The 21,410-nt window shown below is 52.8% G+C and overlaps 7 protein-coding genes across 7 annotated transcripts; 3 read left to right on the top strand and 4 right to left on the bottom strand.

Annotated features, from left to right (window-relative positions):
• Positions 1–3,777: 3,777 nt before the first annotated feature.
• J4E93_006696 (uncharacterized protein) lies at positions 3,778–5,541 on the top strand (the record flags this gene model as incomplete). The annotated part of the gene is made up of 1 exon (XM_049344607.1): positions 3,778–5,541. The coding sequence occupies one exon, from the start codon at positions 3,778–3,780 to the stop codon at positions 5,539–5,541; it is 1,764 nt and encodes a 587-aa protein (XP_049198261.1).
• Positions 5,542–7,474: 1,933 nt separating this feature from the next.
• XYN2 (Endo-1,4-beta-xylanase 2) lies at positions 7,475–8,270 on the top strand (the record flags this gene model as incomplete). The annotated part of the gene is made up of 3 exons (XM_049344606.1): positions 7,475–7,761; positions 7,813–8,052; positions 8,105–8,270. 3 exons carry the CDS (start codon positions 7,475–7,477, stop codon positions 8,268–8,270), a joined length of 693 nt encoding a protein of 230 aa, XP_049198260.1.
• Positions 8,271–9,703: 1,433 nt separating this feature from the next.
• On the bottom strand, positions 9,704–11,494 carry J4E93_006694 (uncharacterized protein; the record flags this gene model as incomplete). The annotated part of the gene is made up of 1 exon (XM_049344605.1): positions 9,704–11,494. The coding sequence occupies one exon, from the start codon at positions 11,492–11,494 to the stop codon at positions 9,704–9,706; it is 1,791 nt and encodes a 596-aa protein (XP_049198259.1).
• A 518-nt stretch (positions 11,495–12,012) lies between these two features.
• Positions 12,013–14,327, bottom strand: J4E93_006693 (uncharacterized protein; the record flags this gene model as incomplete). The annotated part of the gene is made up of 4 exons (XM_049344604.1): positions 12,013–12,334; positions 12,427–12,526; positions 13,414–13,749; positions 13,901–14,327. 4 exons carry the CDS (start codon positions 14,325–14,327, stop codon positions 12,013–12,015), a joined length of 1,185 nt encoding a protein of 394 aa, XP_049198258.1.
• Positions 14,328–14,816: 489 nt separating this feature from the next.
• Positions 14,817–16,663, bottom strand: J4E93_006692 (uncharacterized protein; the record flags this gene model as incomplete). Its single annotated transcript, XM_049344603.1, has 3 exons — positions 14,817–14,941; positions 14,995–16,431; positions 16,483–16,663. 3 exons carry the CDS (start codon positions 16,661–16,663, stop codon positions 14,817–14,819), a joined length of 1,743 nt encoding a protein of 580 aa, XP_049198257.1.
• A 404-nt stretch (positions 16,664–17,067) lies between these two features.
• On the top strand, positions 17,068–18,456 carry J4E93_006691 (uncharacterized protein; the record flags this gene model as incomplete). The annotated part of the gene is made up of 2 exons (XM_049344602.1): positions 17,068–17,760; positions 17,815–18,456. The coding sequence occupies 2 exons, from the start codon at positions 17,068–17,070 to the stop codon at positions 18,454–18,456; spliced, it is 1,335 nt and encodes a 444-aa protein (XP_049198256.1).
• Positions 18,457–18,788: 332 nt separating this feature from the next.
• On the bottom strand, positions 18,789–21,178 carry J4E93_006690 (uncharacterized protein; the record flags this gene model as incomplete). The annotated part of the gene is made up of 6 exons (XM_049344601.1): positions 18,789–18,911; positions 18,961–19,606; positions 19,666–19,934; positions 20,109–20,470; positions 20,522–20,791; positions 20,935–21,178. The coding sequence occupies 6 exons, from the start codon at positions 21,176–21,178 to the stop codon at positions 18,789–18,791; spliced, it is 1,914 nt and encodes a 637-aa protein (XP_049198255.1).
• Between the last annotated feature and the right edge of the window lie 232 nt (positions 21,179–21,410).

Below are 21,410 nucleotides of genomic sequence, written 5' to 3'. Positions count from 1 at the left end.
AGACGCGAGATCATGTCGCACTTCGTCCAACGAATTTCTTCACCAGGACGACCGGAACCGCGGAGCAACAACTGCGCCTGAAGCCATTCCTCCGAAACGTCCTCCACTCCGAGTCGATCGTTAGCAAGCTTTTGCACGACATCCACCTCAAGCTCAAGGTAGCAGTTGTTTATCTGCATTCGTTTGCGCGGGTGAAGCGACCCATTGTATGTATAGATCATTCCGGCCCAGGTCTTTATGGCAGGCAATGGTTTGGCCATTGTCGTAAGGAACTGGCGATGGAAGTTGAGATTGTGAATTTGGGCTTGCAGTAAGTGATGGCAGAATGGGAATAACGCTTGTGTGTCGATACTGTCCATGGTGGCAGCACATCTATGTATATGGGTGCATGGCGATACCCCTGCGGGCAGATGCAGGGTGCAGGTGGGGATGCTTGCCGAGACGCGCGTTGGCCTTAGCTGACACTGCGGCATCTGGAACCCGCTGCTCGCCGACCAATGACAAGCGCCGGCCATCTGAAAGCGACAAGTCGCTCTCAGCAGTCAGGCACCTTTCCACAAAATCTCCGCAAGTTGTCCCGAGTCTAGCGCGAAGGTTCAGCAAACTGTCAACTCTATGTCCAGATCCAACCAGGTGGCGTAGTTCATCACGATGCTCACAGTATTGCCGCGCGCATTTGAAGTGGGCGTCGAAGATACGAGTGAGCAGCTTGAAGTTCCGACTCGCGTCATGCATGCAGCTTCTTCTTCTCAACACCTGGGCACACTAGCAGCGACGGCACTGTTACATGCAAAGTGTCAGCATTCACTGCGGACCCGGCGGGCTGACCCAGGCATACAGAAGGATGCATCCGCGCATTAACACGCTAGCAATGCGCTGTCTGTAAGGTTTGCAGGGTCTTTCACACCACAGCCACAGATCGCGATGATACGCGTTGCGGTGTACACAGATACCTGACAAAGCAATAGTCGAAAGCGGTCAACAGCAGAACTGAAAAAAAAACATTCATGTGGCTAAAGATCGCGCGGGACGCGCAGCGCACTGCTGCTCTTACGCCTACTTCGATAACTAGCGACACATCTACCCCATTAACATCGGCCGACAAACGAGATCTTCTGTCGGTCAAGACTCATTCCACGCCGCCCCATATTCGACCTTCGACGTATCGTAATCCAACCACTTCTCGACGGTGCATGAGTCATCGCTCTTAATCCTCCAACCCGAAATCTTCACAGGCGCCTCGCTGATCACAGGAAGGTAGATCCAGCCTTCGAAATACAAACTATCTTCCCGGAATCCGAATCGCGCGGTATTGCCAGAGATCCGAGTGGGTTCACCAATAGATGGTCTGTTCTCGTAAAGTCGAGCTTCGCAGTCGAGGCTGAGTGGCTTTTGTAAGTCGAGAGGCTCTGAATTAATGGTCGCGTCCATAGATATTCCATTTACTCTTTTGAACTCTTCTAGAACGTCTCGAAGTCTTTCTGTCTCCTTGTTGATCTTGCATTTCCCATTGCCACCATTTCTTGAACGCTGGCTCTGGTGTCTGTAACACCAATCTTGGACTATGTCAAGGCCAGGCCCCATAACCATAGCCCCTTTCAATAGCCCAAGGTTGAGGTAGGCCTCGAGCAAGCCGCGTTCCTGTGTATGGTCATCAAGAGCGTGAATGGCCATGCGCAGACTGCTTCTTAGTTCTGGGTGTTCATTCTCAATGAGTGGACACTGAATCCAGTAAGTACCCATAGCCGCAACGAAAGTCTGCTTGGCACGGCACGCCTCGTGCTGACTCAAGAGGTTTTTCTCATCCTCGCTGCGTTCTGGAGTCCATGGAATTTCGGGATGCTTCCCCCAATAACTGTTCACATACTCTCCTGCATGTGAGGGTATGGCTGCGTCAACACCATCGCTTGTGAACTCTTCCGATTTGATCTTCTTACTGGGCAGAATCTCATGGTCGTCTGGGATGGGTTCGTCGAGCTCTCTTTTGAGGTTGTGTGCTGCAGGTGGTGTAGATGGAGGAGTAATTATAGATGGAGGAGTAACTGTAGATGGAGGAGTAATTGTAGATGGAGGAGTAATGTGCCAGCCATGCTTGGTGTGCCACTTTGTCGCAAGGTCCTCGAATATCCGTCTCGGATATACTGGCAGCTGCAATGATTATCAGCAAAAAGAATCGACTAAAAAAAACTAGATCTGAACTGCAGTAAGAGAGTACGGTACTTGCCAGATATTCTGCCACGCCGCCGTCTTTCAGCTTTTTCAGTCCTTTCTTCAGCATGTCGATTTGGACCCAAAGCTCTTCATTGCCCTAGTCCGCAGGGGAAATCACATCCCAGAATAGTGCGTGTCTGCGCATCTCTTTTTTGTTCATGTTGAAAAGCGTAACGAGAACGTTATCAATACCGAGACGACGTTCTCCATTGATTTTGTACACTGTGCCGTCATATGAGTACGTGTCCCCTCCCACCTCTTTCTTCATATCGATAACAATTGAATTCGACATTCTGTATGAGTTAGAAGATTGCAGAAATAATAAGGGTATCGTCATGTCTTTATATGAAGAACTTTTGGATCCCTGCAGGCGTTCATACGGACGCGTCGCGCTAGGGACTACTAGTGCTCACTAGGACGCGCCGAAAAAGAAAACCTTCCCCAGCCATCTTCAATCTTGAAACCGTATCGATCACAATGGCTGAGATTCCGACAGTCTCTTAGACTCTATCGCGTTCTTTCGATATTAAATTGTTTCGGTCCGGATCAGGTTATGGTATAGTGTGGCTTCCTGTCATCGACCTTACTGTTAGCGCGTAGTGTCTTGAGCCCTCAGGGTCAAATGCCACGCCACTTTCATCGTAAGAACGCGTTCGCGAAATGTTTTGCGGCGACGATCGTTGAGAACAAACCCCAAGGTTGTATGCCAGAAGTCTATCCGCGATTTGCTCGTCTCGTGCCAACGTTACCTGCTTAGGTATATGACTGTTTCGGTGAGTGATAACCACCACCTCTAGGTTTTGTTGACGTATCTCGCGCATGTACTATTGGAAGCTTTCATCCCCAAGCATGACGTCTTGTAGAATTTCAGATCTCCTTTCGATATGCTAATCAACACTTCGTGCTTAGGTAGTGTCTTTAGCATATCCACATCTAGTCCGGAAGCGATGCTATGATCATCTTCCGGAACAATCGAGACCACGGATAGATATTCGCACAGTTTGCCAACTTCCAACCTCGAGATTGTTAGCACAATCACTTCATATCAGCCAAACACTTGCTACACTAGACCGGACGGATGTAGAAGGCGCCCGTTGGCCTATAGAGATGCGACGCATTCATTCTTTGGGGTTCACTACGAGATCTCTACTACAAGTATATGCTACATCAAAAATAAACAGAACCATATATATGTATACGTCGCTCATACTGTTTGCAATGGCGTGTCATCACCCGAGTGATGGCTTCCAAGGTTTGATTCACATCATGTGTATGGGGCTTTCACCACTCTCATGTACGTACGATCGAGCCTTTGCCAAGTAATCGCAGATATGGCCACCTCTGCTATACTTACATTCACTCTCGGCCTCGTCCGCAAAATGTGGAAACACAACCTGGGTACTTCAGACGCGGTGATTATACACTTCTCAGTTCAACTACACCTGCGGCACCCAACTATCACATACTACTCATCTGCCTCGAACAGACCATCACGCTCCTACTGCAGGTTCAATTGGGGTGGAAAAAGGGCTCTCTTCCACAGACACACGCCCTACCGCCGTCATCATGCCTCTCCTAGCTCCGACCAAGGGACAAAAGAATGCGGCGAAGAGAGCTGCTAAGAGACAAGGTGCATCAGCTACTAAGGAAGCTCCGTCGGGTAAAGTAGAGTACGCGATAGTCGGTAATATCGAACCTGAGCGGCTCGACCTGCCCGCAATCGCATTTACACCCACTCAGGAAAGCGCAACATCGACACGTAATGTTGCTGTTTCCCTCCTTGAGCACTACAGCCTTACGTCGTATGAAGATATAGTCGCTGCTCCATCTATACCAACCACATCACAGCAGGTACCACAACCGAACACGGATCTTCCTAGGTCTCAGTCCTCAGGGTCTCCGCCTACGTTGTCCACACTGCCTTTAGAATCCCTGGGCAGCTTCAGCGATAGTTTCACCTTCACAGCTCCTACTGGCATTGGTAAGTTTGGTGAACGCTCAAATACCGCCGACTTCTCCGACCACGAGTACGCGTCTTCCTTTTCCAAGGACGTTGAGGACTTTGCGTATAAGAGTCCAACTTCTTTGGGTTTCAGCGAAGCCTCCGTGGAAGACCTACGTAGTCCTACGTTTACGACCGCTGCAGCATCAACAAGAGCTTTCGAGGCAGCCTTGTCACGAACATCTGGCACGATAGAGTCATCGATCTCCACGTGGCTCGGAGATGCCACGACTGCCAACGCTCCTGCATCCGTGTGCGAGGACGACTTTCCATGCCCAGCTGCTGATATCTGGAAACAGCCGGAAGTGTCATCGGACTATGCGAATCGGGAACAAGCTCTTGTACCGTACTGCAGGCTCAAGCCACTTACTGTGGACTACGAAGCGAACCAAGATCTCGACGAGAATAACATTGACCTGTCACTTGAAGGCATACTTCCTGGCCGAATGTTTCTAGCGAGCGCGGATGGTATGATCCAATGCATCGCCCACGACCAGTTTCTACACAACGTCGAAACCATCAAGGATGATGGTGGGTCAGACTTTGACTCGGTCGCTTCTCCAAGCAAGGGTTACCTCGCGGATGCCAGTGAAGAGTATAATGAGACTTTCGAGAGTATTGACAGTCGCATTGAAGACGCCCAGTTAGGCCCCAGTATCCGCGAAAAGCTTCACGATATAGACAATGCGGGTGTAGAGGGTCCCGAAGTACCCGACCGGTGTCTGCAACCTGCGAACAAGTATAATCTGGATCGTGAAGAGCTCTCGAGCCATACGGACGGTTCGAATGCCGGTTCGGACGAGGCTGCATCGGTCAGTACTGAGAAGTGTGAGGTGATTGGGACGCATCAGGGACGCCTTGAATCTACCACACGCCCAGACAGCAAAGAAGAGATTCATGACGCACCCATGAACGAGGTCTCCGATGAAGAGCTTGCCGAGACCGTATCGACTAGCTCTCAGGTACCTGACACTCCCGACTGTGCTTCCGAGTTGAGTCGCATGCGTCTAGGTACGGAGTCTCTATCCTCCTTTCTTGAAGTCATGGAGGCCGAAGAAAGCGGAAAGGCTACTCGACACGCCGTGGTCACCGCATTCCTGAAGCTTGTCAACATCGAGCGAAAGAAGCGAGGGGTTCATGCTCTACCATCGCTATACACAGCACATAGTGTGCTGAGTAGCAGTATTCTTCCGCATACAATCATGCTCGGTACTACGACTGTTGCGTCTTTGCTTGCGCAGTTGAGCTTCGATGACAGGGACGAGGTTGAGATCGTTGACGTGTGTGCGGCATGGGATCGGTTGAGCCATGAGGAAGTGCAACAGTAACAGGCCGCTTCTGAGGCATCGTGGGCGTATTGCGAAGAGCTCTGGCGGGTTCACATGAGACTGCGAGCTCGGATAGGCCATATCTCAACAAGTGAGTCTGCGAGAATGAAGAGAAATATAACGTCATCACATATCGTCTCTCGCCGTGATCAGAGTCACCTCAGAGTCCATGCTAGCTTTGTTCCGTGAAGATAATGTCCCGATAGTATAACACACATCCGTTCGAAAGAGCTTTTCTTCCAATCTCTCTACGAGATGAGCAATCAGCTGCGTATGAGCGCACTCAAACCCCTTGGCTAGATCTTCACGCCATCCGATTTTGCACTGAGAAATTTTGCACGCATCATGCGTACGAGCCGAACAGCTGATCTTCCTGGTCGTATCGCCTGCGCAGCCGCAGTGTGGCAAACACCAACGAGGCTTGTCAGGGGTCGGTGGTAAGCAGGAGCTTTGGTGGATCATGAGATGACTCCGGGTATCGTACTCGGCAAGATCTGATATCCACAACGCGTAGATGAAACAGCACAAGATCTTGGAAGGCCGATATCGTTGATATCAGCAGCCAGACTAGTCACAGAAGGACAAGATCCTACATCGGTATACAGCAGCGGCTGAAGTTGACGTTGCCACACACCAGGATGCAGATACTCCTTTCCATCGTGGTGTATTACTGTAAACCGGATGCGATCCCTGCCTACGTCCTTGATGTTTTCTTCTTCCGCGATGATGCCGTGATAGCCATCGGATGGACCGACCCTGATCCACGCGCCGTCCAGGACATGGCTGGGTAAATTCGTACGACATCTAGATGCCACCGGCTTGCCAGGTAATATGAGGCATTCGGCGGTCTTGGATCTAGAAAACTGGGCAAGTTGCGCGACCTACAAGCGCAGCCGTAGTCCCCCGGTGCTGTACGCGAAGCCGTTAGTGCTGTATACTGGTGGTCGCTTCGGATGGTGTTGCACCAGCAGTTCTTCCTGTAGTCCATGTTGTTAGTCAGATACTATCGTGTCGATCGCCTAACTGAGTACAGGCGATCAAGGCAGAATGAGAGTTCGCGAAGTGACGATCTCCTGAACCCCGAATGTGTGAAATGTGAAGAGTTCGCGAACTTCGATACACTTCCAGGGGTGCCTTGACCTGTCAGTAATAACACCATCATTATGCGTTCATGTAGTGCATAGTAACATTGCTTTCATGTACTCACCGACCTCGAGATCCACTCATGCACTCCACACATCATCTCCGCTCAAGATACCCACCGCGCTTGGCATGTCTTACCAGGATCGGTAGAAAAGCCGGCTACTATACATCTTGGCAGATTCTCTTCATCCGGTGGTTATCCTGAGTTTGCCGAGGCTTCCCGCCATGAGCGCCCAATGTTTCATCACGTGCGCCACTGTCGCTAACAATATCATCGCCTACATGACATTAGCGCGGCGGGTGTTCCTTCCAAGCTTCGTTGTCTTCCGAGGAGTGTGGGGTAAGGCGACCACCTGTACCCTAGTGGCGTTCTTTTATATTAACATCCTGTGAACCGGGTTGAGAAAGCGCGTAAAGCCCGGATCAGCGATATTATCTTTGTGGTGTCGTGCAGATGTGTGCAAGGGGCATGGATCTTTGTGCTCTTCTATCTTTTCCATGATTACCGAGGCCGGTCACTGAACGGTGCAGCTTGCCGTGTTCGTGGTTCCTAGGCCGTTCTAGTCAGTGCGCTGGGCGTGCTTTTCGAAATGAGAGGACTGGAACACACCATCGTCGTTGACACCAAGACGGATGTAGACAGAGGCGAGATGATACCTCATGACCACCAAAGGCGACTTCTTCCAGCGATTCAGGCTTATCTCCACCTCGAAGTCGACATATAAGCTCGCTGCTGCTCGCAGTTCAGTATCATCACCGCATCCAGCACAGATCTCCAACTCAGCTCAACATGGTCTCTTTCAAGTCTCTCCTTCTCGCCGCTGTGGCTACCACCAGCGTGCTCGCCGCTCCCTTCGACTTCCTCACTGAGCGTGACGATGGCAACGCAACTGCTCTTGAGAAGCGTCAGTCCACTCCCAGCTCTGAGGGCTACAACAACGGGTACTTCTACTCGTGGTGGACTGATGGCGGCGGTTCCGCTCAGTACACCATGGGAGAGGGCAGCAGGTACTCAGTGACCTGGAGGAACACCGGCAACTTTGTCGGTGGCAAGGGATGGAACCCTGGAACTGGCCGGTATGTCATCTGGAAGAACTAAGCTTCATCATATACTGATCTCCATCCTAGCACCATCAACTACGGCGGATCCTTCCAGCCTCAGGGTAACGGTTACCTTGCCGTCTACGGTTGGACCCGCAACCCGCTTGTGGAGTACTACGTGATCGAGTCTTACGGCACCTACAACCCCAGCAGCGGATCCCAGCGCAAGGGCAGCTTCCAGACTGACGGCGGTACCTACGACGTTTCCACCTCCACCCGTACCAACCAGCCCTCCATCGATGGAACAAGGACCTTTCAGCAGTACTGGTATGTTGACAAGCAACCTGTGAACGTTGGACGCACACTAACATACTTCCAGGTCTGTCCGCACGCAGAAGCGCGTCGGTGGCAGCGTCAACATGCAGAACCACTTCAACGCCTGGGCTCGTTACGGCATGAACTTGGGCCAGCACTACTACCAGATCGTCGCCACTGAGGGTTACCAGTCTTCTGGCAGCTCGGACATCTATGTGCAGACTTCCTAGGTCAGGCAGGATCGCGGATAATCGGGTGAGCAGTCGGTGTGCAAGAACAGACAACAGCGGCGCTTCGGTTGCTTCCGGTTTAGACTATAGATACGGGCGATACGGGTCGTGCGAACTAGTCCGTAATGTGTCAATCTAATCGCTCGTTCAAAAATCGTTCGCCTTGAACTCCCTGCAGTGACTTCCTTTTCTCCCGTATCCCTGCAAGCATACTTCCAAGCAATTATGTCGGCCACCTTCTAGAATCGGCCAAGCTTTCCTCGTGTTGTGGCTGCATGCCAAGCTCAGAACGTGGCTGCCAAGGTAGGAGATATATTACTTGTGGGTCATGATCTCGCAAGCGGAAATAACGCCCACCAGCCGGAAAGACGTAAGGGGTGGCTGCATGTGGCGTCGAACTGTGATAGAAGTCCTCGTTACGGGTGTCGTCATCCGCGAGGCCTTTAATTTGGAGGACCATTCTTCGGGCTTGAGGAAATTGAGTGCAGAGCAGAGCAAAGCTAGACATACTGCATGGCAAGGCCCAATCTCCGAGGACGTACTGCGTTATTGCTAGTACACGGTTGACCAGATATGCAACTGCATAGTATCGACACTGTGATGCCGTTAGTCGACTGACGATGGGACACAACGCGATATTTGAATATGGACGCAGTGCAGCAACTTGCCCTGGTAGTGAGACGCTGCTGCCCATGTTTACGTCTGGAGCCGGCTTCTTGCCGACGGGTCCATCCGCTCGATATATTATCGAAGATCGCGGTGATCGCGATGATCGCCACAGGGAGAGTGGCATGCAGTCGATGGCATATCTTCGTTGATAGTTACCATGTCGCCAGACAAATGGGAGTCATGATTCACGATGTTGATGGTACTGGACCACTGTGGTCAGCATGATGATGCCCATCTGCAGGTGAAGAGCTTTTGGGTCAACGATCGCAGAAATCTTGTTCGAACAGTCCAAAATCGGTGCGAAGAAGCCAGGTATGTGGACAACAGGACAACGCAAGGACACTGGGTCAGAACGCGCATCCGAGCCGTTCGAGTGAAAGACCGCTGAGAACCCTTGAGTGACGCGCTGGTCAAGGGTAGACGGAGCCAGGAGTGACGGAACAACTTCTTGAACCTGGGCGGATCGGCATGGGCACGTATATCGAGATCGGAATGAACCAGCCAAAGAGAACCGACAGAGTTCAAAAGCGTTGTCGATTGAATGTGGTGGACGACGTGAGTGATGATGGCGGACGCGTCGATGTTGGGAAGTATGACGATGGGAAGTCGCGGATGCGCCTTACCCGATTGGGCGGGCCAGTACACAAGCCATCCAGGTACAGCATTTTGGTATCATGGCAATGGACATGGGCGAGTATTGCAACATTGACAGATTGTTATCATATCTTCATTGAGTGGTGTACCTGCTATCCTTTCATATACATCTACATCTTATTGAACACATTCGTACCCGTAACATACTCCTCAGTCCCCTCTCTCCTCCGGCTCTCAGTGACATTCTCATAAGTCTCCTCCGTGACAATGAGCTCATCGCTCAAGCTCTCCAACAACACACTGCTCTCTGCCTCCGCGCCGGCCATGTAATCGAAGCTCTCGCCAGACTCGCTACCTGCCTTCTCAAACACATCGGCACCGCCATCGAACCACCGGGCTTGCTCGCCTATCCAGTCGACTCCACCTGTGCGTCGGTCGCGGCGTACGACTTCCTTTTCTTCGAGGGGGAGTAGAGGGAGATCGGTCTTGGGAGGGAGGATGGTGCGACGGTGCCAGGCGCCGAGGAACATGCCTTCGGGGTCGACTTCGTTGCGGACGCGGTTGTATTCGTCTAGGTCGTTGCCGTATACAGAGGAGAGGTACGCGTTGTCGACGGACTGGAAGTTCTTTGCCCAGTGCGGTCGGCCGTTGTACTCTTTCATCAGGTGTTCAAAGGCTTGGTAGTAGCGTTCGCGGCAAGGGGGGTCCTGGCCGTACGGACGGTAGAGCGTGGCGTTGAGGTACAGAGCGGGTTGATCGGGATATGAGGTGTCCAGAAATGGACGCGGTTCTCGGTTGACGGTGTTTGCGATGCGGACTTCGATGGGCGAGTGGACGTAGAGACCTTTCGTGCTGAAGGGAATGCCTGAAGACTGCTCGTCGCCGTGCAACCAGTCCGTCAGTCGCGACAGTACTTCAGGACCCTTGTCGAGGGGCACGCTCCATTCGTTGACGAATTGCGAGTAGAGACAGTTCATCAACAGCTCCGTGCGCTGCTCGCCAACCGCAGAGATGAGAGCACCGTCCTTGAATCCGTATTGCATGCCGAAGACGAACCACTCGACCCAGGGCAAGAAGCGCGGGACGTACTGCGATATCCAGAGGAGAATGTGGTATGTGTGGAAGCCGACGCTACCGCCATACCAGTTGTACTCCGGCTGCCGATGCGCCTTGTCCGTCTTGTCTGCCCGCCATACGACTGCACGCTTCATGTACGGTAGCCACCATACTCGCGTGAACTCGCTCGATGTCCAGAGCCCGTTGTTCCAATCTGCCAAAACATCTTCAATCGGTAGTATAGTCTGTATCCATTCGACGTTGTTCGCTTCGATCATCTGGAACTCGATTTCGACGATGATGCCCAATGCGCCCAGCGAAACGAGCGCTGCCCGGAAGAGATCTGGCGATTGCTGCGGTGAGCATCGTACCGCTTGGCCGTTCGCCAGTACTATCCGGAGACTCTGAACGCGGTCCGACAGGAGGCCGTGGTTGTATGAACTGCCGTGCGTCGCCGTCGCAATCGCTCCCGCCAGCGATTGATCGTCGATGGATCCGAGGTTCGGCATCGTCAAGCCGTGGCTCTTCGCCTGAAGGTTGAGATTATGTAGGCGTATCCCAGCCTGCACAGTCATCGTCTTGCGCTCCTTGTCCACGTTCAACACCTCCTTGTAGTCGTCGAGGTTGATCATCCATGCCGACGTGCACGTTATGTCTGAGGGTGAATGTCCGCATCCTACAGTGACTACGCGCCTTCGCATACGTCTCGCAAGGTTAACAACCTTCTGCACTTCCTGAAGACTCTGCGGCCGGATGTAGAGCTCCGGCCGCGAATGGAACGTCCGAGCCCATGTGTGATGGATATGTGACTGCGATGCGCGGAAGGGAACGTCGGGGTCCGTACGGTCCAACTCGATATTGAAGCGTGGCGGCATCATGACGCCGGATAGAGGCGACTGCGCCATCCTCGTGGTGTTGAGAATACACGACGCATGAGTTGAGATGATGGCGTACACATGAAAGAATGTCGCGATCGAAGGGTCCAGATGACGTTAGCGGCATCTCAGTCTGGACCCCGCCAGAGCACGATAATATCTCGGAGCTAACTCGGGAATATCTCAGCTTTATTTACAGGCCGACATCTTGACGCACATGCATTCTTTGAAGGAGTGCACTCCTCATTCACATGGCTTACATCTATACAATTGCATCACGGCGTCAAGAAATGTGTCACTCTCTAGTGAGGTGCTGGTTGTCGAATTCGATGGAAAATTAGGTATTGGGGAAAATCTTCCATGATTCGTTCAATTCCTAAATTTCATTCGAATCCGACAACCGGCACCTACCCAGACAATGATACATGTCACGAGACAGCTAGCCCGTCAAAGCCGATCTCATTGTCCCTCATTCGCCGTCGAAGTCGTATTCGATGTTCACAAACTATGATTCTTCGCATGACATCTCTTCACCAACCCATCCACATCTACAACTTCGACTGCACCTTCTCCTCCCTACCCTTCAACCCCGGATGTTGCGTAATAATCGGCCTAGTAACCGCAAAAAACGCAGTTCCACCGGATTTGCTCGAGAACTGCGCCTTGGAGCCAACGTGGAAGAAAGCAAAGTCGCCCGCAACAAGGTGATGTGTGACACCGGTCGCCTCGTCTAGTACGTCGATTTGGCCGTTGAGAACGTACTTGGTCTCCTCGTAGTCGTAGGTGGGGATGTTGCGTGTGGGGCCGGCTTTGATGCGGTAGAATCCTGAGGTCAGGTATGTGGGGGAGTCGGTGGTTTGGGTGCGGATGCTGGGGGTGGTTAGATGGGAAAACTAGGAGCTTGATTTGGCGTAGACAGGGAGATGCAGATGTTTTGTGGTGTAGTGGTTTGGTGGACTTACGAGTGGAAGTCTGCGACGATGGCGCTCTCGCCCTCGGGGATGGGGATGTACTCATGGCCCGCGCCCTTGATGATGGTGAGAGGTACGTATTTTTGCGACACTATAGAAAGGTAAGTATATGTTTCCTAGTCGACGCTGAATTGATTCAAGTGTTGTCGCTACTTACTGGCTGGTGATGTATGTGTGGTGTTGTGTTTCGAGGAGAAGCTGTAGGATTTGTGAGTTAATTATCTAATGTTCAGCGACAAATACCGTTCTTCATATACATAGACCAAGCTGCGACTGAGTACTACTTTGGCTCCGTTGAGCACTGATTGCTGCCTACCCCTTCTTCTCCTCTCCGTGATATTTGTCCGCATTGGGTAAGTCGTGCCGGGCAGCCTAGCGTAGATAACCTGACCTTGTACTCGTCAAATGTGAGTTGAGATCCACCTCACATTAAGAGCCGATTGGAGACCCGACAGTAGATCTATCGTGTATTGCGTGATATTAGGTGAGATTCGTGGTGCAGGTACGGGGAAGGAACCTGGCGCTAGCGCAATCGAGATTGAGCTGTCATCACATCTCCATCTTCACACACAACAATCTCCCCATACTTCATGATTGCCTTCTGAGTAGTCTTTTCTCCATACAAGTCGCTAATGTCGAAATCAGCTTACGAACCTGCCTTATCAGAACCGACCCCGTGAACATGTAACGAACAGTAGTATACATCCAAAGTAAACACGAGTACGAAATGACAAGAGAGCTAAACACAAGCCTCGTCCCGGCTCAACCCCAACAAGAAACCAACAACGCAGCTCGATACTCCCAACCACAACACTTCACATCATCACGGCGCCAAAACACCATCCTCATAATGAAACAGCTCCCTCAGCCACACCCAAGAAGCCGCATACAACCGCTCCACACCATGCGTCTCCAAAAAACACAGCGCCTGATCCCAAGGCAAACCCCCCGTCCTCATCAACCCTTCCTCAAGTATACCCTGAAACTGCGTATCAAGCGGCCGGAAAAGGCGCATGATCTCTGCAGGTAGAATGCTGGAGACCTGAACTTTGTTCAGCGTAAAGGTTGTACCGGTGAATTTCCAGCGGACGGCAGTTTGGATGATCCTGAAGGCTATGGTATAGCGGCTGTAGAGCGTGTCGCCGGGCATTTCGTATAGGACAGTGATGCGGCTGTGCATAAGGTCCACGAAGTTGGCCATCGAGCCTGCTGTGGTAGGGGCGATGACGGGGATGTGAGATAAGATTTTCTGGCTTTCCTCCTCAATCGCGGGGCTTTTGGGGTCGATGTGCCAGCGGGTGAGGGGATCCATTGCTGTGATTGACGGTTAGATCTCCATCATCTGTAGACTTTGTGAAAGGCGTCTTACCCGCCTCCGCAAGGCCAAAAGCTTCAAGTTTGTAAAAGATTACAAGGCAAAACTTCTTCGTCGCGTTCAGATGCTGTTTCCTTCGTGTTAGTCTACGGCCTGAGTCCCGGGTCACCAGAAGTTGGTTGCTGAATATATTGGCAACCTTTTCGTATTCATGTACATGTGTGTATTCCTTGTCCGAGGGTTCTTCCCATCCGCGAAGTACTGGACGCTGGAGTATTAAGGCGTCGGCGGCGTCTTTGCGGTCGCATGCTCGCAGCAGATGTAAAGCTTTGTTGCAACGATTTTGCCAGTCTTGTAATTGTTTGTCGACTTCTTTCCTTTCGTGGTATTTCTTGGGGTCGCGCTTGGGTAGCCACTTGTTACAGTCGCCGCTGAAGTGATCTCGTCGAGGACAGGTGAAGCACACGACCTTCTTCAGATTCGCGCAGTTCAGCTTGGAAGTGCTGCCTTGCTTGCAATTGTCGCAGGAATGCCTTGTTGGTATAGCCGCGTTGGGATTGCTTTGAGCGTTGGACATGTTACAGAGGTGGCGAGAGGTAGGGAGTAATGCAGATGATGGAGTGAGTAACAAGAGTGAATCAGTAAGAAATATTGAGGGTCAGGCGACACAAGAACGCGAGATAGCAGAACGCAGGTTCCCGTCACGCCAAGCTCTTGTGGTACCCAGGTAGCAAACGGACCTCGAGGGGACCGCGAGTCGACCGCGAGTTGACCGCGAGTTGCGCAAACCGTGACAACTCAAATACCGAAGGTTGCAGTCATTTATATCCAGCCTGCTGTACGATCTAGCGAGATCGACGAGACTTCGCTATGAGCAAACGATTCGTCGTTTGCTGTGACCATGGCCAAGACGAGTATGGCTAAGACGAGTAGTCGAGCTAGAAAGGTCCCGAACCGACACACGCTATCGTTCTTATTTTCGAGAGTGAAAAGCCACGGCTTGTTCCGTTGCATGTTAATTCGTGCTTTCGTATGCGCGTTATCTCGTCCACCTCATGAGCAGCGATTACCGCAACGGAATACCTTCATCCCCATCATCGTTCAATGTGTCCATCTCGTCTCCGCCAAACCCTTCACTACCCACATCATCACCCACGTCAAAGCGCATGAACTTCTCGTTCTTCGCTTCAGCTGCACAATGGTTAGCATTGCCTTCTCCACAAAACGGGTCAAGAGATACTTACTACCCCACTCCACAACCTGTCCGTCTTGAACCTCGCAGTCCTTGAGAACAGTCTTGTCGCCATCTTTAGCATCGCCACCCTCCATCTTGCATCTCCGGCCAAGTATGCAGTCTGTGAGTTGTACGTTTGGTCCGATTTCGACTCCGTCCATCAACAGACACCGCAACAGCCTTGCGCCCTCGCTGATCTTGCAGTTTGGACCGATGACGCTTTCCTTGATGTTCGTCTTCTCTTCTACGATGACGTTATCGGCTAGCAGTGAGTTTTCGGCTTCTACACGACACTTCCGGGGGATAGACTCCTTGTGGACGATCTTCGACTGATGGGCGAATGGTGAAGCTGCTTCTTTGCCGACTTCTTCGATCGACTGCAGCTTAGCCAGGCGGAGTGAAACGGTGAGTAGAAGATGCGAGTCGTCTACGCGGCGAATGAGAGGTTCGGTTGGTCCTGACGGCTGAACGTAGGCAAGGATCGGTGGAACCGTAAGCTTCGTGTTCGAGGTAATCGATTTCGCAGATTCAGGTATACTGGACGATTTTGTGACTCTGGACGCGAGTGTCGTGGGAGCCTTTGAGTCGGATTCTGTGTTACCGCCTGAGTATGTGGTGCTGAATTTGGATACATCGATCTCTTCCTCGACAACTTGCGACCCGTGATCCGACTCCTCATCCTCGCCCTGAAGTATTTGCCGCAGACCCAACTTGTCTCCTAGACCGTTTTGCCAGCCCGCCTTCGCCCACCAACCCAAGACCTCCTCACTGATACTTTCGAATTTTTCGTTCTTCTTGATCATCTCAATGACCCAGTATGGAAAGAAGTAGATGTGTGCGTCGCGGTGGGTCGTAAGCATTCTTATCCGCGCGTGCTGGCGAATGAGGGAATGTCGCAGCGGGAATGTCTTGTTCTCCTCCGTGATGTCATTCAGCGTGTCGGTGGGTACGGAATAGACTAGTTTCGAGATGTTGCGGCGCAGCGAGTCTGTCGGAACGGGGACGATGGGCGTAGGTAGCGGTGTTGTTGCGATGAAATCCGTCTCCTCCTTCTTCCTGCTGCCTTCTCCCTTTGCCTGGTACCACACGCCCATGCCGCCTCTTCTTCCGAGCTTCTCTCCGCCAGCGCCGAAAGCAATCTTGCTGCCGTTGTGATCTAGTCCTCCACTAGCTCCTGCGAACCCGCCCTGTTCTACCATCCAGGCGTCTGCCAGCGCCGTGCCGTCCAGTTCGCATACGAGATCGCATGGCAGCACTATGAAGTCGCCCTTGATCGCGTTTTGTAGCTCAGGTAACCGGAAGAGGTCGCCCGTACTCGTCTGATGTGAGAGGTCTTTCGGCGCAAGAATGTCTGGCTTCGGCGAAGGGAGGGTTGTGAGGTGTGGGTTTTGCGACATGGCAGCCTCGATGGCTTCTAAGGACTCTGGCGGTGTCACGACTGTGATGTCTACGAAGGGTTAATACAAATTGTAAAAGACAGATGCGCAGAGTGGTATACCTGTGACTCCCATGCGGTAACACCATTCCAGAGGATACCAGACCATCGGCCGGTTCGCAATGGGCAGCAGGGCCTTTGGTATCTCCTTGGGCGTAGATGTGAAGGTGCTGAAGGAAGCACCAGGTCCACACAGAATGAGGGCCTGGAAGCCCGGCGCGGGCAGACTCGTCGCGTGAGGCATGGCGGGTGTGTGCGGTGGGTGTCGCGGTATGAGTGTAGAGTTGTAGCGCTGGCCTATCTCGATATATTTTGGACAGGAAGGTACTGTTTCTGGCTTCGCTTGTGAGGTGGTATTGGCGTATGTCCGCCGAGTGGTGCTGCAGGTACAAAGGCGTGTGGGGTGTAAGAGTCACCCCGCGGCCACCAAAAGTTCGAGGGCTGACTCGCGCACACTCCCCGAGGGCCTGCAAGCGCGTGTCAGGCATGCAAGCAAGCTTCAGCTCCCAGCCACTCGCCCTGCCCTGCCGGCCGTCAACAACAGGGAAGCAGCCGAGCGGCAGCGGCTGACGACCAAAACAACAATCCCAAACCCGCTACCCGACGCCCGACCCGCCACGAAACATACACGATACCATGACCTAGGCCATGTCGTCCTTCAACTACGACCGCTACGACCGCCGTCAGAACAACTCGCGCAACCGCGGCGCCCTCGGCTTCTACGTTCCTTTGATCCTCACTGTCACCGTCGCAACCGCCGGTCTCGCAGCCTGGGTCTGGAGTGCGCGCGAGGACAGCCGCGACTACTCGTCTGATGACGATCTCTCCTATGGCGAAGATTCGGCGCACGAAAAGCGTCAGGGCAGGGCGCCTGCAGCACGCGATGTCTCTGGGTTCCCTGTAGGCGAAGGGGGCGGTGAGGGCTATGGCTACGGCGATGGCACGCTGCTTGGCCGCGCACAAGGCGTCATCAGACGCACACCATCGCCGCAGCAGCTCTTCGATACCGTGAGCAAGAAGACAGCTGCGGGCTTGGCTGCGGCGGGTGCTGCAGCCGGTGCGGCGCTTGCTTCCATCCGCGAGGAAGACAAGGACGAAGCTTTCGGCGACCACTCTCGCTGGAATGAAGAGGCCACCATAAGGAGGAATGTCGAGGCGCAGAGCCGGGACAGCAATGCCGCAGTCGATGTGCAGGCACGAAGCTTCGCGGCCAGCGTGCGGAAGGCTGAAGGGCGAGGCGAAGGCTACGGGGGAAGGAGGAAGACGGTAGTTCTGGTCGTCAGCGCAGAAAGCCTGGACCGATTGGATGACGACGAGGGCTCATACCGCGAAGAAAACGCCGTAAGCATTGCATCTCGTCTCTCTCCTCACGTGCCAGCAACTAACAGCTCGCAGACCATCCTCTCCCACCTCCCCGACACCGACTTCTCGCGAACCAAGCTCTTCGTCCTCATCTACTCCCCATCGCTGCGCTCGCGCCCACAATCCCGCGCCAACTCTCGCACTGGCTCGTCTTCGCTCGGCGACTCGTACTCTGCCATCAGCACACCTGCACGCACACCAGGCGAGGAGCTGTCGTCCGTCGAACCCGTCATCTACACACCCGCACCCAGCACCAGGGGCTCTGACAACTCGCTCTGGAACACTCTCCACTCCCAGGCCCTCCGCCTCGTCGAGGATCCAGCCATGGTCATGCCTTTCAACACCACGACCGGCTTCGTGCACATGCTCAGGCATCTTGGGCCGGAGCTTGTCTACGTCGTCGACGCATTGAGCGGCGTGAACGGTCAGAACATCGACGACATCAGGAAGTGGGTTGGCCAGACAATTGTCGTTGTTGGCGGTGATGGCACCGGCCTTGGTGGACTTGTTGACACCGATGACGAGGGCCCCATGCGCAAGGGCAAGGAGAGTGAGCACACTGTCAGGTGGTGGCAGGTTCGCAATGACATGATCGGTCTGGGCAAGGGCGTCGAGGTGGTGGATGCCTCTAGGCTTGAAGACGACTACGAGAGGAGGGTCGGTGGACGCGACTAGACTCGCTTGCTTCTGTACTGGCCTGGAGTTTGATGATGTTATCGATGTGTATAGGAACCTTTCGCGATGCTTGTATCTGATTAACGACGAATATACCATGCTTTTTGACAGACTCGACCCATCACGAAACGACAGTGCACAACCAAAGACACGCAAGTAAGAACAGTAGATCTCCATGCAGAGCCCATGGCGCGGACTTTGTTGCATACATGATATTAAAACTTGACAGGTAGACAGTTCCCAAGACCATGAAGACGCCTGCCCCGAAATTTTCCTTGTGAATCCCGCTTGAAACGCCTCAACGCCGAAGGAGAGATGATAGCGCTGGGAATCTACATCTGGACACGGAGCAAGTAACGAAGCTTGACCTGAGCGACGTCGTAGGCGATGTACTCGTTGTACTGCAAGTACGCGTTGGGTACGTTGGTAGCTCCAGGCGGTGTCGATACATCGGGCTAGTATGGTTAGCTGTGAGACTAGATCTGGGAATGCGAGCTTGCTTACCATCATGCAGCCCTTTAGGGCTGGGTTCACGCAACCCGCGTCCTTCCACTTTCTCGGGCCAGTCTGTCCCATACCAAATGTGCTGTGTAGGCCCTTATTGATGGCGTCCTCCCCAGCAGTGTACGACGCGTTGGTAAGCTCGTGCATTGGGTTGCCGAGCTCAGCTTCACAGAGAAGAAGCAGTGCAGTGCCTCCAGAATTGTACGAAGCGCAGTAGTTGGCGGATTTTGAAGACATATCGGCGAGATAGATACCTTTGCCAAACATGTATCCGCTGACAGGGGCTTCCGGTGGAGCGATTCTGAGACCTTGACCCAAGATACCACCATAGTTGGTGACTCGGGATCCATGCCAAAGCAAGCGGCGGTTGCTTGCAATCTTCGCATACTTGCTCTTGTCGAAACGGTCGAATTCTCCTTGACGTTCGATGCGGAAAATCTCTTGTACTTTGTAGCTGACATGATGTGTCTTGCCCTTTGAGTTGTTGAGATACTCGTCGATTTCAACAAATTCGCGACTCTTATGTTGAAGAGGCGTCATTTCGTTCATGCCAAGTCCCTGGAATTGTTTATCGAGCTTGTTCACATCGCTATTGTCCTTCAATTGGTCCTTGAGCATGGCAGCAGTCTCCTTCATGTCTGACAGGCTGTAGGACGAAAGTCAGTATATGTCTCACATGGATCTCATACAGTCAAGAAGACTTACCTCTCAAGTAGTTCAATCTCCTTCTTAAGGAGTGTGATGTCTCGAATGACCGGTGGACGATTGCGACCGAAGGCGTGTGGGATGAGAGAGAAGTACTGGTTCGACAGGCGTTCAACCTCTGCCCTGGAGTTGTTGTCGCTTTTGTCGATGAGCACGGACAGATCCTTCAAAGTTTGAAAACCGCGAGCGATGGTGCCTTTACTGAGCTTGCCTAGGGGGAGCTTGTTGGCGTCGTAGTTCAGGGCAGTCATGGTTTGATTGAAGTAATCCTGGTTGAAATGTTAGCCTGGAATTCAGGTTGCAGCATACGCAGCGCTAGAAGTCAACAGATGAACACGTCCTGAGGCATTGTCGTCGCCAGGCCCCATGATAAATATATTTTTTCTTCTGAATGCGACGCGGATTGTAGCCTCCCGGGTACTCCAAAGACACTGGGTTCTTACCTGGTTGAAGATGAGCTTCATAAGATCCTGGACCGGGGGAGACAAGGTGCTGTCAGGTGTAGCGCCGTTCTTAGTATCGTCGGCATCAGCGCCAACACCAACATCTTCGTCGTCATCGTCGTCCGAGTCAGGGTTGTAGGAGCGCTCTACGTAGGCGTATTTGCCAGCCTTCGGCTCGTCACCGCGGTCCGCCCACTTGAGGCCAGACTTGTCCTTGAACTTCTTCTCAAACTCCTGCATAGCATTATTCAGGCTGCCGTCGCCAAGCATTTTCATCTGGCCACGGTCGCCGACTCGCCCCCAGCGTGTCCACGTTCGGTAGCTGGAGCCATCGGTGAGAAGCTGGACTTTGTAGAACTTGTCTAAGATAGTCAGCATACACGTCAGGATCTGGGGCGACTACCGTTACTCACTGTTGTTTGCAGACGAGTTGGTTTGGTTAAGTGACGCGTCGTAAATCGTGCCGTCATTGTTATCAATGTAGACGCGCCAGCTAGCCAGAGGGCAATGCTCGTCTACGGAGATGGCAATCTGCTTGGACTTGGCATTCTGTCCATCTCCAACTTTAGCATTCTCTTTGATCTTAGGCTTCTTGGTCTCCTGTTGTGCAGTTGGTGGTGATGCAGATGACGCCGCGCGCTTCTTTGACCCGTTCTGGACAGGGGCAGGGGCAGAAGCGGGAACTGGCGCCGCCGCCGCCGCAGAAGACAACACATATTGCGACTCAGGAACATAGGAATCTGCTCCAACTGTCAATTTGAAGTTATTCGTTGAGATTTGAGAAGTATGTCGCGGTTTTGAGGGCGTCGGAATGTTGTGGACTTACCTGTCGCCTCGCACTCGTCGAGCCATTCGAGGCTAACGATCGACACGTTCTGAGCAACAGCAGTCTTAACTTTCGTGGAATTGCTCTCGAAGTCTTTTTGCGTTGCGATGAGATGCGTCGTGTCCGGTGTGACGCTCGACAGGAACTCGGCGCCGAGTGACGTTATACGCGTCTGTAGCGTCGACTGAGTTACTCCACTCGGGAAGCGGCCAGATGCCGCGATGGACAATCCAGTGAGTACCATTGTCGCGATTGATGCGATTGACTTCGATGAACCTTGAAAGACACGATGCAGCTGGATTGGGGGCGCAGAATGGCTATTTGAACATTTGGTTGAGACGGAACCAGGTGGCCGATGAGACGGTGGCCTGTGTTCAGAAGGAACGCCCTTAGGCATCAGCGCCCAAAGCGGACTAGCCCCCATTTCTGCCTTCGCGAACGGCACGCGTGCACACATGATAAGACGGCCTCGGGAG

The sequence above is a fragment of the Alternaria ventricosa genome (assembly GCF_023758065.1).
Source record: "Alternaria ventricosa strain BMP 2768 chromosome Unknown scaffold_11, whole genome shotgun sequence".
In the NCBI taxonomy this organism is placed as follows: domain Eukaryota; kingdom Fungi; phylum Ascomycota; class Dothideomycetes; order Pleosporales; family Pleosporaceae; genus Alternaria; species Alternaria ventricosa.
The sequence above is the reverse complement of the archived record's forward strand: the minus strand, read 5'-3'. Positions and strand labels throughout refer to the sequence as shown.